Source organism: Ornithodoros turicata, chromosome 3 (assembly GCF_037126465.1).
Source record: "Ornithodoros turicata isolate Travis chromosome 3, ASM3712646v1, whole genome shotgun sequence".
Lineage (NCBI taxonomy): Eukaryota > Metazoa > Arthropoda > Arachnida > Ixodida > Argasidae > Ornithodoros > Ornithodoros turicata.
The window spans coordinates 5,126,611-5,141,589 of record NC_088203.1 but is presented as its reverse complement, the minus strand read 5'-3'; the positions used below and the strand labels follow the sequence as shown (position 1 = coordinate 5,141,589).

The 14,979-nt window shown below is 46.9% G+C and overlaps 1 protein-coding gene across 2 annotated transcripts in view; it reads right to left on the bottom strand.

Annotated features, from left to right (window-relative positions):
* LOC135387864 (cubilin-like) overlaps window positions 1–14,979 on the bottom strand; it is a 180,116-nt gene that overhangs the window by 12,317 nt on the left and 152,820 nt on the right. For both annotated transcript variants that reach the window (XM_064617049.1, XM_064617050.1), the window contains 5 exons: window positions 11,778–11,819; window positions 10,819–11,048; window positions 8,505–8,884; window positions 2,638–2,855; window positions 469–636 (listed from right to left, as the gene is read on the bottom strand). In XM_064617049.1, the coding sequence (XP_064473119.1) occupies window positions 469–636; window positions 2,638–2,855; window positions 8,505–8,884; window positions 10,819–11,048; window positions 11,778–11,819 (1,038 nt within the window). The remainder of the gene's footprint in view (window positions 1–468; window positions 637–2,637; window positions 2,856–8,504; window positions 8,885–10,818; window positions 11,049–11,777; window positions 11,820–14,979) is intronic.

Genomic DNA, 14,979 nt, shown 5'->3' with positions numbered 1-14,979 from the left:
CAACGAAGAAGGCCGCCACTAGGGCCACTAGATACCCCACTGTTGCCGTTCCGTATCACTTCAGCGCGCTAAGTTTAGCGGCAAAATGTTTTTGTTGTTTCTGCGAATGAATCTAGTCTTTATATGTCCAAATAAAACGCGTATAACAACTTTCTGTGTCGTGTTTCACTTTTTGGTCCCGTTTTTAAACGTGTTGGGCGATCGGAAGGATCTAGTGCACGGCTGCGTGTATCCCATAGCGTACCTGTCGCCGCAGGCGTAGTCGTCAATTTCTCCTTCGGTGTCTTCGCCTGGCTTGGATTGTGCTTCAACTGGATCTTTAGCGCGCTACAATCAAACGCAAGTCAACGTCTGGTAACAATGGGGTATCTAAGGGCGGCCTCCGGCATTGCACGCATCGGGATAGGAACAAATACATGGGAAAATGGCGACCTTGGGGGACCTGGCCAGATAGTAATGTACGCGTACCTCCGGGATCACCTTCTACGCTGAACAATGTGAAGAGGAGCAAGACTCTTCTGCCAGGCCGCACCGTTATGTACCAGTTGCACATCTGTCGATCATTCTTGTACTTCTCGGGGTAGCCTGGACTTGTCAGGACTCCGTTCTCCACACCCGTAATGTTACCACCGCAATCTGGAAGACACAAGTCAGAGACCCAGGAGTAAGTGCTCCTATAGAGGAACCGTAAGGGGAAACACAATCGCGTTTACTTCCATGTACCACCACGCAGAATTGGTCCGTGTGATGACGCACGCAAAGCGTAAGGTCTCTCTTCTGCATACTGTTCAGCAGTCTTGGGTAGTAACTAAGTTACTTTTAACTTGTAACTGTAACTAGTTCCTTTTGGGGTTAACTAGTTACATGTCCAGAAAAGTAGCTTTTAACTGTAACTAGTTACTATTTCTGTGAATGTAACTGCAAAATGTAACTAGTTACTCGAATAAATGTCGATCCTTGTTTACGTGCGTACACATGTCGTATTTTTCCCTGTCGGAGAGCCACATATTGACTTATACAGCTTCTGGTTAAGTGCAATAATACTTTTATCGCACTTAAGTAAATGTAAATAAATGTATGTTTTTAACGATTGTATCACACTCACATGGTCATTTTTATAAAAAGTAACTGTAATGTAACTAAGTTACTTTCTCTCAGTAACTGTAACTAGTTACTTAACCAAGAAAGTAACTAGAACTGCAACTCAGTTACTCTTTAGAAGTAACTTACCCAAGACTGCTGTTCACTCGTAATTTATATCCAAGATCGATATTCCGCCGGTCACGAGTGATCACTGCGCCACAGACCAGTAGCGTAGCCAGAAAAAATATTTCGGGAGGGGATACTGTCCTGACTCCCCGTCGAAACCCCTTGTCGCCTCACGCGCTTCGCGTCCTTGTGCCATGCCAAGCATGCACTTGCGTTGAGCATTGCAGTGCGTTATATTGTTTCGGATGCTGGGTTGGGCTTTAAACCGCACTCAATTCTTGGAGTTCTTGTAAGAGCTCTGTGACGCGTCTTTCTGGTATTTTCTAACCGTTGTTACGGGCAGACATATTAGCGCACTGTCTGCGAACTCTACATGGGTGAGGAGGATTTCACCCTCGTTTCCCTCTCCCACATGCACTACCAAAGGTACGGTTTCGGGAGGGGCTTTGAATCCCCCCCCCCAAACCCCCCTCTGGCTACGAAACTGCTACAGGCGACCGCGAAGAGAAGCATAGCGAGGCTGCTCCGGGTTGGTGAACAAACAAAAACACGATATTTGAAGCAGCAACGTTTGTAGGAGCAACGTTTTGTGGGACATTAGTGCTACTGGATTCGATTGGAAAAGAAAGCAGAGGAGTTGATCCCTATTTTTTTATTTCAATCTATACCATCTGTACCTGTATCATCATCTACACTCTAAGAAAAAAAAAAGGAGTAAAATGGGGAGTAATTGCAGCTTCTAGTCCCCTAGACTGCAATTACTCCCCATTTTGGTCCCCTAACCCCGACATTTACTCCCAAGGACTGCAAATTGTCACTGAACTTCATAAATGGTCTTCCGAATGCAACAGTCTATGGAAATATGTGCTCTTGGTCAATCTGATGGCATAAGGCTGTATTACTCAGCCATGTTAGCAATTTTCAACTCAGAGTAAGAAACAGTTAGTGCTTCTTTCTTCGCAAATTGTGCCCCATGTAAGTCGTAAGATTTTATATCACTCGACATATCACTGTTGGCTGTTTGATTCGAAGTATTTTCATACATGCACACGAATTTTGTTCCTGAGACTCTTAGAACAGAACGTGAAATGCAGTCTCCACTCTGTGACATTCATTTACTCCCGTGCATTTACTCCCGAAAGGGACTATGTTTTGTGGCGATGCATTTACTCCCCAAACGGAGTAAAATTACTCTTTTTTTTTTCTTAGAGTGTACTTGTACTTTCCGTACATATAACGGTTGCTCTGTTGCTGGAATATCCTTTTCTACCGTCATAGTCTCCAGGTATAGTACGAAACTCTATATTGAAGAGAGAGAGAGAGAGAGAGAGAGAGAAAAAAAAGGGCTACGCCGCGATGGTCCAATCTCTGAGTTTCTCAATCCCCGCTAATTTTGATCCTGAAGAGGCGGACATTAGACTGCGTTACCTCCAAACTTGTTGACGTCCTTGAGGAAGTAGTAGGTGGCACTGAATCCCCCCGCGACACCGACGTTGTCCGTGTGTAGAATGACTTTCATCATGTTGATGCCCGTGTCGGAGACGATGGGACCCGGGGCCGTCCTGGCGCAGTAGCGACCGACTTTGCTCGCCTCGCCCTTCATGGACACTTCGTAGATTTCCAGCCAGTCTTCAACGCACGCCTCGCTGTAATAAACGCGACAATCAACTACAAACTTCAGCACCTGACGAATAATATCCCTTGACACGACGCTGATGGAGAGTAACTTATTTAAATGCATATCCAGACACTATTTCACGTAAGTACCAGGGATGTGCAGTAGTTAAAGTAGCACAGAAGTCATTTTTAACACCCAGTTTTCTTCTTATAAAACTGTTAAGTTTGCCAGTAAGATGCACCATGCGAAGTAATTTACACCACAGAGTCATAATTATCGCAGAAACTGAATTTAAAATATGCCGCAAAAAGCGACCGTGCGCAACGGTGGTGAAGAGCAGTACCAGCCTGTGATCTGCCTGGAACCTCGCGCTGACGCTATAAGGACTCGCTCGATGATTGGCCTAGAAAAATGTTGTCTGCTGCTCCGCTGTCGTCTGCTACTCGGCTGTTCGGGGTTCTGATAAAGCCTTTCTCCTTGCTCGGTAAAGCTTCGGGCGCCCCTTGTATCCCCAATTCTCCGGGAAAACTGGCAAAACAGGTTTACGGCGGCAAAGGAACAATGCGCTGACCCCCACTGATCGGCAAACCAGAACGAGTCTCCTTATGCCGTCATGGGTGACGTGCCATCATACCTCCTCATCCTCGTTATAGCTGGAGTGGCGAGTTAAGGGTGAAGGCGCGGAGCTATGTTTATGTGAGTTTTTTTCTGGGAAACAAATTGCACACATCAAAACCTTTCGCGCTATTCGGTATAATGACACACACACTTTCATCAGATGTCTTAATCTGAATTTTTTTTGGATGGCCCTCTGTACTCCTTTAAACTACCGCATGGTAGTTAAAAAGTAGTTAGAAACTACTTGCAAAAATGGTAGTTACAACTGCTAGTGAAACTTGATTTAGTTAGCTTACAGCGGGCTAGAACAACTTCGTAATTTTGCACTTAGCCTTCCGTGTCCTTCACGGCCTACCCCAAGCAGCACAATGTACTGAAAGTCGAGTGCAATAGGGGTGGACGGTATGTGTCTTATCAATGTTTTTTTACTTTCGCGAGTCTATTCAAGGCCTTCCAGCTACCCGTCCACCCCTATTGCACTCGACTTTCAGTACATTTTGCTGCTTGGGACGTTCTTTGTGCTTATTAGCGACGACTCTGAGAATTTTTTCATCTTGCGCATCACACGCGTGCACAAAATATCAGCACTGTGCATCTGACGCGGGCAGCAAAAGCTCATTCAGCATTGTCATTCAGGCAGATAAAAGACCTCTCCCTGTTTGTAAACAAATGACGCCATAGTGTTCGACAGCGCCACCAATTTGGTAGAGTTGAACTACGCTCGAAGCTAGAGGCGAACAAGGTCGCGCCCGAAAGCCACGGTCTTGAGGGGATTACGATGGTTCCTGAAAGGGACGCGACCTTCGGTCCTACTTTTCTTTCAATAGGAGGCAGCGAACAAGTGCCCATTCGTGGAACCCAGCTCTCCCCTTCAGATTTGTTTCGGTTTCAGTCTGTCTACCAACGTCATGGTGACGTTTCTCGGGTAGAGGTCTATTGCATAACGCACTGCAATGCTCAACGCAAGTGCACGGAGACCACAGGGGTGGCATCCAATGTATTGCTCCGTAGACGAAAGCGTGCTGGGCGAACGCAATGCATCCTGGACAGGTCCTGGTCGTACGTCACAGCAAACTTCAAGGCACACGTGACCTTAAAGATGGCGGCGCCCGTGATCGGCGGCCAAACCGTTCGTAAACAATGCGGTTGTTGTTTCTAGACGACGTTTTCGATGTTTTTCGACCACGGTAATTACTTTTATCCGATAATCTCGCAGTAAAACGCGCAGTTTTACACATAAAGCCTCGTATTGTTGACAAGTTCCAAAGATGTGATGACGACCGCGCGTTAAGACTTACCGAGCCGATGCGATGTACTTAAACAAAGGTGAAATGGGCTACCATGTTGCGGAAGAAGCGCGTCATAGTTTACGCTGGCAAAATACGGCCATCTCTTGGGGTTAAGACGGTGAAAATATGTCGGTAAGCGGCAAAACGACATGTAAACAAAGTCACAAGGCCTCAAAATGACGTTTTCTATGACGTGCGACCAGGACAAGATGGCAGTTTTGCCAAAAGCACCCGCTTGAGGGTAGTTACAACAATGGCGGGTTTGTGTCACCCCTGTGACGGAGACGCTTTGCCTGGCACAAGAACGCGAAGCGCGTGAGGCGACAAGGGGTTTCGACGGGGAGTCTGGACAGCATCCAACGTGTTGCAACAGGACCGTCAGCTGTCGGAGCATTGGTCAAACAGGTTGCGTTAGACTCGTTAGACGCGGACCGGAGACATTCGTTGTCAAGTTTGCGTACAGAAATGCTACGGCGCATGAGCAGAAAGTATACGACTTTTGTGTTGAAGGGTGCGTAACGATCGACACACACAGCACATTCAAAAAGCTTACGCCCCCTGCGTCATCAGATTGAAGGCCGTAACTGTATCATTGCATGACATATATGACTACATCAGTATTGTATGGAGGGGCGCGTGCTGTGCTATGATTGTTCACTAAATATGCTGCCACTAAATGAGTCACTAAATATGCTGCACTTTGTAGAGTAGCTGCTAAGCGTAGCTTATTTAGTGCCTAATTGCTCCGAGTGTGGGAGCTCAATGTCTTCCCGCTCCCCATGCACCTGCGCGCTATTTCTATGCCTAAATATCAGAGTAGTTACAAATGTAGTTAAACAACTACATCCTAGCAGTTGCCCAGTGGTTTTAACTAGTACGGCTGCGATAGTTGACGCAGTAGTTATAACTTATAGTTAAACTACTAAAAAAGTAGTTACAGCACATCTCTGGTAAATACTGTGCGTCCAATATGTGGATTTTGATCGAAACTGCCAGCGACAGGCATGGGATCAAATCCACCGGGTGTGCTATCTGAGTTTTTCCCTGGATTTTCCAGCAGACTTTCATTTCGGCACAGTTGCCTCGAGAAGTGGGCCCAGTACGTATATCAGCCCCGCTCTGTCTCCCACTCTTTCCCGCTGTCCTCCTTCTCTCTATCCACGTCTGCACGCTGCTCATGGCTCCATTTCTTTCGCGGTGCTAATCCCAAAACTTATAAAAGGAGCTTCTTTAAAGAAGCACAGAAAGCACTGCAACCACGGCATCTTTTTAAGCCAAGCCATTATTCTGCCTATACTAAAATGCACTATACGAAGTAGAGCCCTGCACGGGCACGGGCCGAGCTTGTTATTGGCTGTGTGCTCCGGGCCGGGCCGACAAAATACGCCAGCACCGCGGGCCGGGTCGTTAAAATACGCCACCACCGCGGGCCGGGACGGGCCCGGGCCGACAAATATGTTCCCGAAAGTCAGGCCCGGCCGGGCCACGCAGCTAATTCCACACAATAGAGATGCATTAGTTCATATCATCATGCGCTTGCGTCATTAATGTGCATATTTTGCAAAGACAAGCAAAGGGTACTGCATTATGCATATGATTCGACCCTCTAGAACATTCTCCAAGCCACATTGCTCCTCACTCCTCACATATTTCACAATCACTTTGGCAAAGCTTGGTGAGAGGGGTAGGGACTGGGAAAAGCAGTTTGTCGACAGCATGCTCTACCTCCGCAAAATCTTGACAGTGTAACGATAACGCCCATGCCCGCGTGCGTTCTGGATTTAATTTGGTCCCGTGCGGTTACGGTGTTAAACCGCCATCACTTGTATGTTTGTCTTCTCTCCTTATAAATTTACTTATTAATTTGTTTGATAATCGCCAGAAACGCGTACGTCGCGGCTGGAAATACTAGGCCGGGATCTAGTCACTGGGTCACCGGGCCGAGCCGGGCCGCATAAAAATATGAAGGTCCGGGCCCGGGTCGGGCCGGGCCATTTTTCGATGCGCCCGGGCCGGGTCGGGCCCGGAAAAGTCGGCCCGTGCAGGGCTCTAATACGAAGTGATTCCTTCGGCAGATGCATAGATATCGCAGAATTCGATTTTAAATATCCCGACCGTGCACAACGGTGGCGTTGCCCCCCACTAGCTTTCCGGATCGCTTTGACGTCATTACGGTACAGCTTGCTGATTGGTTTAGAGAGACGTCGTCTGGCTACACATGAAGAACTAAGAGAGAAACGGGGGGAAGAAAAAGCGGAAAGCGCCGGGCCCCATTGGAGCGCGGTAACGTTTTTCCTCTTTCTCCTTTCATCCTGCAGAGCGAGTTGAGCGGGAACGTGCGCGTCGAGGGTATAGCCTATTTTGAATCGTTAAAAACAAAACGCTCAAGAATAAACGCCGTAAGTATGCACCGTTAGAAATAGAACGTCCAGAATATACGCTTAAATAAATCCACGATAAAAGTAAACTGCGTAACTATCCACCGTTAATAATAAATCGTCAAAAACCTACGCTTAAAAGTATATACTATTTAAAAAGTGGTGTGAACCCGGCACTCAGCCTTATACCCCGCCTCACCGCCCAAAGCATGGTGAACTGCAAGCAAGGGACCTATTACAACCTCACAAGGCCAAACTAGCAGGCCTAATATAACCTGATCAACATCGACGCAGGATGGAATCAGTCCGCCCCCATGCTATAGGTGAAGGGGGATTCTGAAACAGTTTATTTTTAATGGTGGATTATTAATAGGTGATGTTTAAGCGGAGATTTTAAGCAGTTTATTTTTTGAGATTTATTTTTAACCGCGTGTTTTTTAAGCGGTTTATTCTTTAAGGTTTTATTCTTAAGCGGTTTATTCTTAATGGTGGATTTCATGTATCCTCCCGCGCGAGGATATTCGGGTGCGTTTTTGTTTTCCCAGAAAACTATTGCATATAGAGGAATTTTTGAGTTAGTTGTCAAGTCACATCCTTTCATAATGCGCCAGAAATAGAAAATCATTGAAATAACTTTGTCTGTAGGCTGACGTATACAACGTGGACAAAGTTCGTTGTTTTTGTAGCATTCCGGTTTCAACTCGGGTTACTGGAACTACAGAGAGCCCAAACTCCGAGGAACGCTACCAGAATCCGCAGAAAATAATATAAAATAATATAGACACTGCTGAAAAGCAAATAGAAGGATCCAGCTCCTTTATCCAGCAAAATGCTACCCATGACAATGCTAATCTCAGTGATGGCCACTAACTACTTCTACAGTAGTTTAACTATAACTACTAACTACTTCGCGATGGAGTAGTTTAACTAGTAGTTCAACTACTTTTCAGGGGAGGTAGTTAAACTACTTCTTTAACTACATCTATAACTACTTAACGTTGTCCATCAATACCAATCCCATTCTATAGCGTTCATGGACACCTAAATATGAGTCACAAGCAGCAATAAAAGTGAAGATTTAGTACACATGCAATGCACAATTGCTCTGCACCTCCATTCTCACCAAACAAGTAGCTCAAGGTAAAAGTCGGAAGCACAATCGTGCCGCAAAGCTTGCGGCAAAATCGGAAGTAGTTGGCGCCTGCAGTAACCTAACTACTGTAGTTAACTACTCGAAATAGTAGTTTAACTAGTAGTTGCCACTACATTTCTATATGTAGTTGATAACTACTTTTTAACTACAATCAGGTAGTTTAACTACATGTAGTTAACTACTGGCCATCACTGGCTAATCTCATTCCCTGTATCCGGTGCTGCCTCCGTCCGTCTTACTTGTAGCCGTGGTAGGCGAGTTCGGCCTTGGTCTTGAAGTAGTTGAAGACGATCTTGACCTGCTCGCCGACACCCCCGAGGAAGATGTACTCGCAGCGTGTGCTCGACGGGTAGTTGGCAGGATACCGGGGTGAGTTGAAGTCCCCGGTCGCTTGGGACTCGCTCAGGTACCAGAAGTGGCAGGTGTTGTTGGGCGAGGGCGTTCCAGGTACCTTGTAGTCGGTCTCGAACGAGTAGCGGGCGCGGAATCCCGTGCCTTTGGTCTGGCCACTCGAGAACACCATCACCAGACGCGGGCCTTCGGAGATCAGGGCGGGGGGTGCCTGGTTACCGCAGAACGCGTGGTCGAACTCGTCCACGGCTTGCCTCTCTTCCTGACCCTACAAGCCCATTCGACAAGTTGAGAACAGCAAGGAGAGGTCAGGACAACACGAATGGGCTATGATAATGCGAATGGACAAGAATAACACAAATCAACCAGAATATATAACGCGAGCCGGAATAACACACAGAGGAAAGGCACTTTAGAGAACTTCGACCACATGGTACACAAGCGTCCAAAATATCAAACTCCTTTTCCTTGGTGCGTAACCACTAACCCCATATTACTGTGTTTCTATTCTTGTCATTATTGACATTGCTGTCATTATTGTCACATTTGTTATTACTGTCATTGTCGACTTAATATTTGTAAATATAACCCTGCAGTATTAATTATTCATGCATGGTATTGAAATGTACTTATGTATGCTGTTTCCGTTTCTGCTTTTCGCGTTTGAATACCATCTGTACGTATTTTCTACACGTATTTGTATGCTCCGCTGTGTAAAGCGCAGGGTCTGGGACTTCGTCAAGCTACCTAGTGTAGCTTTTTTTTTCATAGTACTCTGGGTCCAATGTTCGGCCAAATAAAGTTATTATTCCTAGTGTCAACATAGATGTTGCTTGACTTCAAAGCACACGAATCTAATAACTTCAAAAGAAAAACTGGATACATAGGTCAAAAATCCATATGTAACGCAGTTATTTGAAACTAGAAAAGTAACATACAGTATCGTACAATTGGAATATGAGGTGCACTGACATCCGTTTTGTTTATGAGCCACAAAGTGGAGGACGCTACCTTCAAGTTACTTAACCACAGTTTGTTAGCCACTGTATAGCTGCCCTCAAGGCCCCACAGCACTCCGAAGTAGAGTTGGGAATCCCGACGCCTTTTCACGATCCCGGATTTCGGGATTTAAAAATTCTAATACCGGGATCCCCGGACGGGACCAGAATTTTCAGCAGCGGGTTTCATAGTCGTATTTCCAGGCACATTACATGTGGCAGACGCTGTCTAAAGCTGCAAAACGGGAGGGGTTTATTAATTTTATTGCCTGCTTTGGTTTTCAATGTTTTTTTTTAAGGTTCAACAAACAAAGCTTTCCCGCGCAAGCAAAGCGAGTTGAAACTTCTTTCCGATTCCACGCTGGTCGGCACAATTGATCGGAGGCAGAGATTTTCTTCTTTAAGTCTTTGACACTCTATTGCATCTCTTACATTTCGCCGATTGTCCATCTACTGCACGCAAGTATACTTGCGTGCTACTTGGGTGTGGTACTACTATTGTAGTACCAAACGACAAACAACAACAACTAAATCATGACTATGGCCCGGGGTGATTCACCGCTTGAGAGCAGTACCCTACCCCATTACACCCTGCTACTATCATTACATTTTGGCTCAACTTCGAAGTAGAGAACGGCGGAGATTGCCACGCTTCGACTAGTTACTGGTGATGTAAGCACAGCACGCGGACGCTGGGCTTGCGTCGGCGAGACAGTCGGACGCCGGTGCGGCTGCTTCCTCCAGCTCAAGAAAGAGAGAAAACCGTGCGCTTGTCGGTCCCTCCCCGGGAACGACTGTAAGTTCATTGCGTTGCGCTGGCAACTTTTTGCGGACGGAAGCTTCAAAGAGTGAATCAACGGAACCATCGTTATCATCAAACTACCTCCTGCAGCTCCTGCACAGCGCTTGCAAGTTGAAGCCACAGGGGGTGCTTTTGAAATCCCGAAATCCCGGGATTTTCGGTCAGAAAATCACGGGATTTCGAAATCGAAAAAATCGTGCGGGAACCCGGGTTCCCAACTCTACTCCGAAGATCCCCAGTTATTGGCTAGTGGTTCAAGGTTCCAAAGACACCGGCCGGCACAATCCACAGATCGGTAAGAGCATGCAGTCATATCCCTCATACTCATTGAATGTCAATTACCAAGACTGTAACAGGAGGAGTGGAACCACTGTGTTAGAAGGCGTATCAGGATGTGCATACCTGCATGTACAGTTTGAGGTAGGCGTCCTGACACTCGGGCATCTCGTCCGCCTTGTGGTCTTCCATGTGAAACTTGTCAAAGTCCAGCCTGACTCTCTCCAGATGCTGGGCATCCTCCATGCCGTAGATATAGTAGCGGCACACGATGTTTGCCTGATAGGGAAGGGGCCAGTTTGGCGAGTACACCGTGCCGTTCGACTCCTTGCGGCTCAGAATTTTCTGGTCGCACTCTACGAACGCACATGTCTCTCTCATTAGAGCAAGAATTCACTTGGGCCCGGTTTCACAAACGTCGATTAACATTTGAACCGAAATCAACGGTTCCTCAACTTTAATTTAACATGAGAGAACTGATGTTCTGAGGCTGGAACAACACAGAAGGGACAAATACATACAAATACATACATACACTCATATTTGTCACTTCTATGTCCCCATCTCATCATCGTATCTCTATGTGTGTGTGTGTGTGTGTGTCCCTTCTATGTTGTTCCAGCCTCAGAAAGTCAGTTCTCTCATGTTCAACAGTTGCCGCCTGCGTCGATCCCGTCGTATGAATGTGTGTATGAGTGAGCAAAAATGTAAGAGTGAAAGGAGGATGAGTGAGAGAGAGTGTGGCTGGTTTGTCCCTTCAGATGACGCACCCTTGGAAGTCACTGAGAAGGCGTGTTAGTTTAGCTTAATTGGTAGAGCCCTGGACCGGCAATCCAGAGGATGTGGGTTCGACTCCTACAGCTGGCTAACCTTTTCAGTGACTTTCATCTTTCATCGTTGAATTTAACACTTAACTCTGATTCACTAAAGGGAGTTATATGGTCACTAAAACATTCACCACGTCACCAACTGAGGTTTGAAAAAAAAAAAAAAAGAATTGTGGTTTTAGCAGACTCGGTTCAAAGTTAACCAGCCATGGTGAAACCGGGCCTTAATGAAGATAGACGAAAGGAAGGTGGTCTCACCTGTGCCACGAATGTGCTCTCCATCGTTTTTCTTGATAAAATCTGCGGGAGAAGAATCCAATCAGAATTTGCCATCACGTGTACAAGCGACAATGGGAAGTCCTTGAGCATAAATAGGGAATACGCAAGTGAATTGACTGGTGTACACATAAGGCGTAGGCAGCATATCTCTGAATTTTGTGGTTAAGACAAGGGGGACAAACAAACAAACGTCTTGCCCTGCGTTGTACGGTTGTTTGTTCGTTCGTTGTTGTTCGTTGTTGCTGTTTGTTCGTCCCCTTGGTCTTAAAACCAAGTTTACAGTGGCATGGACAATTGGGCAAAAGCGTCTGCACATTGGTTGTATAGCCGAGGGTCGTACTGAAGACTGGAGATGCTGGATTCGAACAGAGAGCCGAACCAAAAACCGGTATTAACCTTCATTTTTGGCCGAACGGAACTGAACCAGAACCGAAACAGTCGACGCCATCTGGAGCTGAACCGAAACTGAACCGTAGAAAATACCGGTAACTGGTTCAAATAACGGTTCATACGAACTAAGGGCGCAACTTTGCATGTTTGCACGAACATAAAAACTGCTTTTTTTTCCTTCGTCTCTTTTTCTGTACTTCTTTTATGTATTAGCTTTGTAGTCTTCCTATTTGCTTGCCGAAAAAGTCGTGCCCTGCAGGAGGGCTCTGGATTATCTGGGGTTGGGAAATAATAACTACAAAGATAGTAACTTAAAACTGTTACGACAATATGGTAATGACTAGGGGTCAATGGACGGCATTCATGAAGTGACATATAGCCTCAGCTATACAAGGTGTCCACCCTAACTACAGAACTGATCGCTGACACATAGCGCGTGTGAGCTTATATAAGCCCCTTACAAAGTAAAGGGCAGCCGCCCCCATGCTGGCCACAACGAAGAGAACATACCCAGCATACCAGGTATTCGAGACTACTGACTGGTCATCAATAATTTCAAACGACTTAAATGAGTTAGGCTAAGGTAGCAGGTTTGGTTGACTGTTATACAATATTTCTGCCGAGATTCTGCGAACAACACGGTGGGTTAGATCACGACCTACTCTATACTAGAGACCTGGACAACCGGCAATCGCCTATGGGCAGGGGCGTATCTAGGGTGTGGCAGGTGTGGACAGGTGCCATGGGCGCCAGGTGAACAGGGGCGCCATTATGTGGTCGGAATGTGCCAGGTCGGGCACTCAACCTGGCACATTCATAAATGATCTAAAGCACCAGCCATTAGAGAGGTTACAGTGCGAAACCTAGTGAGTGCGGACCACACGAAAACGCATCCCCAAGAACATCATGCTAACCATGTTGCCATGGGCGCAGGTAGCTCTAGATACGCCACTGCCTATGGGAGAGCCGGGTCACGGGATAGTTACGGTAGTGGCAACTGCAAGCGCCACATAGCATTATTGGGGAGAGGGAATGACACTTCACCCTCGCCACCGCCTTTCGTGCTACTAAGTGCTCTATTGCTAAGCGTGCTCTATTGCTAAGCACGCGCTATTCTCTCTCTTACTGCTTCGTCGTTGTCAACACAGCCCACCATGCATTGCCGCGGTTTCGGCAAGTCACGTGGTAACGAATAGTGCGAGCTAGCGCCAAATCCCATAGCCAAGCGGCGATTGCCAGAACTACTACCCGGTGCTGGGAGCTTTGCGGATGTCCAGGTCTCTAGTATAGTAGTAGGTCGTGGGTTAGATAACCACTGCGACATGTGCTACGCGCTGGGGCGGTCAACCCAAACCGGTAATTCATGGTTATGCTCCTGTCATAAGCACTACTAATCTTGTCTTCCCATATCGCGCAAAATCTTTCAAAATCTTCGACGTCACTTCCTATCCACGTCATGAACTGTACCACACAAAACGGGAGTGTGCTCTAACCCGCCTGTTGTGCTTCAGTCTTACCCGTGGCTCCTGAACCGTTTGGAAAACACCGGTTCGAACCATTATTGCCTTCCGGAGCTAAACCGGAACTGAAACCCTTATCTTCGAACCTAAAACCCGGACCAAACCGATAAACGTTTCTGTTCGACTCTCTGAATTCGAATCCAACAACCGGCTGTCACAGTTCCCCTTGAAGTTGGCCCACGACGCACACTATGCCCACCTCCCTGTCCCCCACTCCTTCCTGCTGTCCTCTCTCCAGCTGTCTACGTCTGTACGCTGCTCATAGCTACAGTTGCTTTGAGACGCTAACACGGAATTTAAAAAAAAATCAAAATTCACGAAAATTGCTGCCTGTGTCTGTTTCAATGTCTTCATTCCGAAACGTAGTCCATGTTCAGACAAAGTAATGCAAATTACGATGTCTGCAGTCGTGAGGACACCTTATAGGACGGCAGCTGATGAAAAGGCACCGGAAGTTGGGATCGAACTCATTCCTTTCAATCTCAGGTGCTGCGTCATATATCGATTGCTTTTGCTCGATACCGACATACTTCAACAGCTATTAGTATGTTGTCGTGTCAGACTGGCCGGACTTAGGGACCCAAGCAGCACAATGTACCGAAAGTCGAGTGCAATAGGGGTGGACGGTATGTGTCTTATCAATGTTCCTTAGTTTCACCAGTTCGTTCAAGGTCTTCCACCTACCCGCCCACCCCTATTGCACTCGACTTTCAGTACATTGTGCTGCTTGGGGAAGTAGCGAGCAAAACAATCTCCTCATCAGCTCGCGTGACGTTCCCGTGACGTTGTAGTAGGACGATGTGGGTGCCTCTCCTCACGTGTTCTCCGCAGCGGGAACGACCGACACAAGTCACTCACACAGTCAGGTGACGCCATGTGAACGCCCCTCTTGTCGTGAAGACGTCACGTTTCCAGCAATGCTAAGTGCCACTTCAGTGAGCCTTTAATTTCAGCTTTCAACTTTGTTTTCAGCGAAACAGGACAAAGCCTCTTCCTTGATGTAGGGGGCAATTGAGAGCGAGAACCGAAAGTGGCGCCATCTTACGTCTTCTCCGTATCCTTTCGGTGTTGTCGTCTTTATTGTCCTCTGCATCATAGAAGGAACGACCTACACAGACAAAAACGGAGGAAGTACATGCGTTTGCACTGACACTCTTTGAGAACAGGCAGGCAGCGGATGCCTATAGGGGAGTCTTGAAAGGGCCGGTGTGTGTCGCTAGAAGTCGGCCCAGGACGCACATTTCCCCAGGGCGTCAGTCGTGACGTTGCCC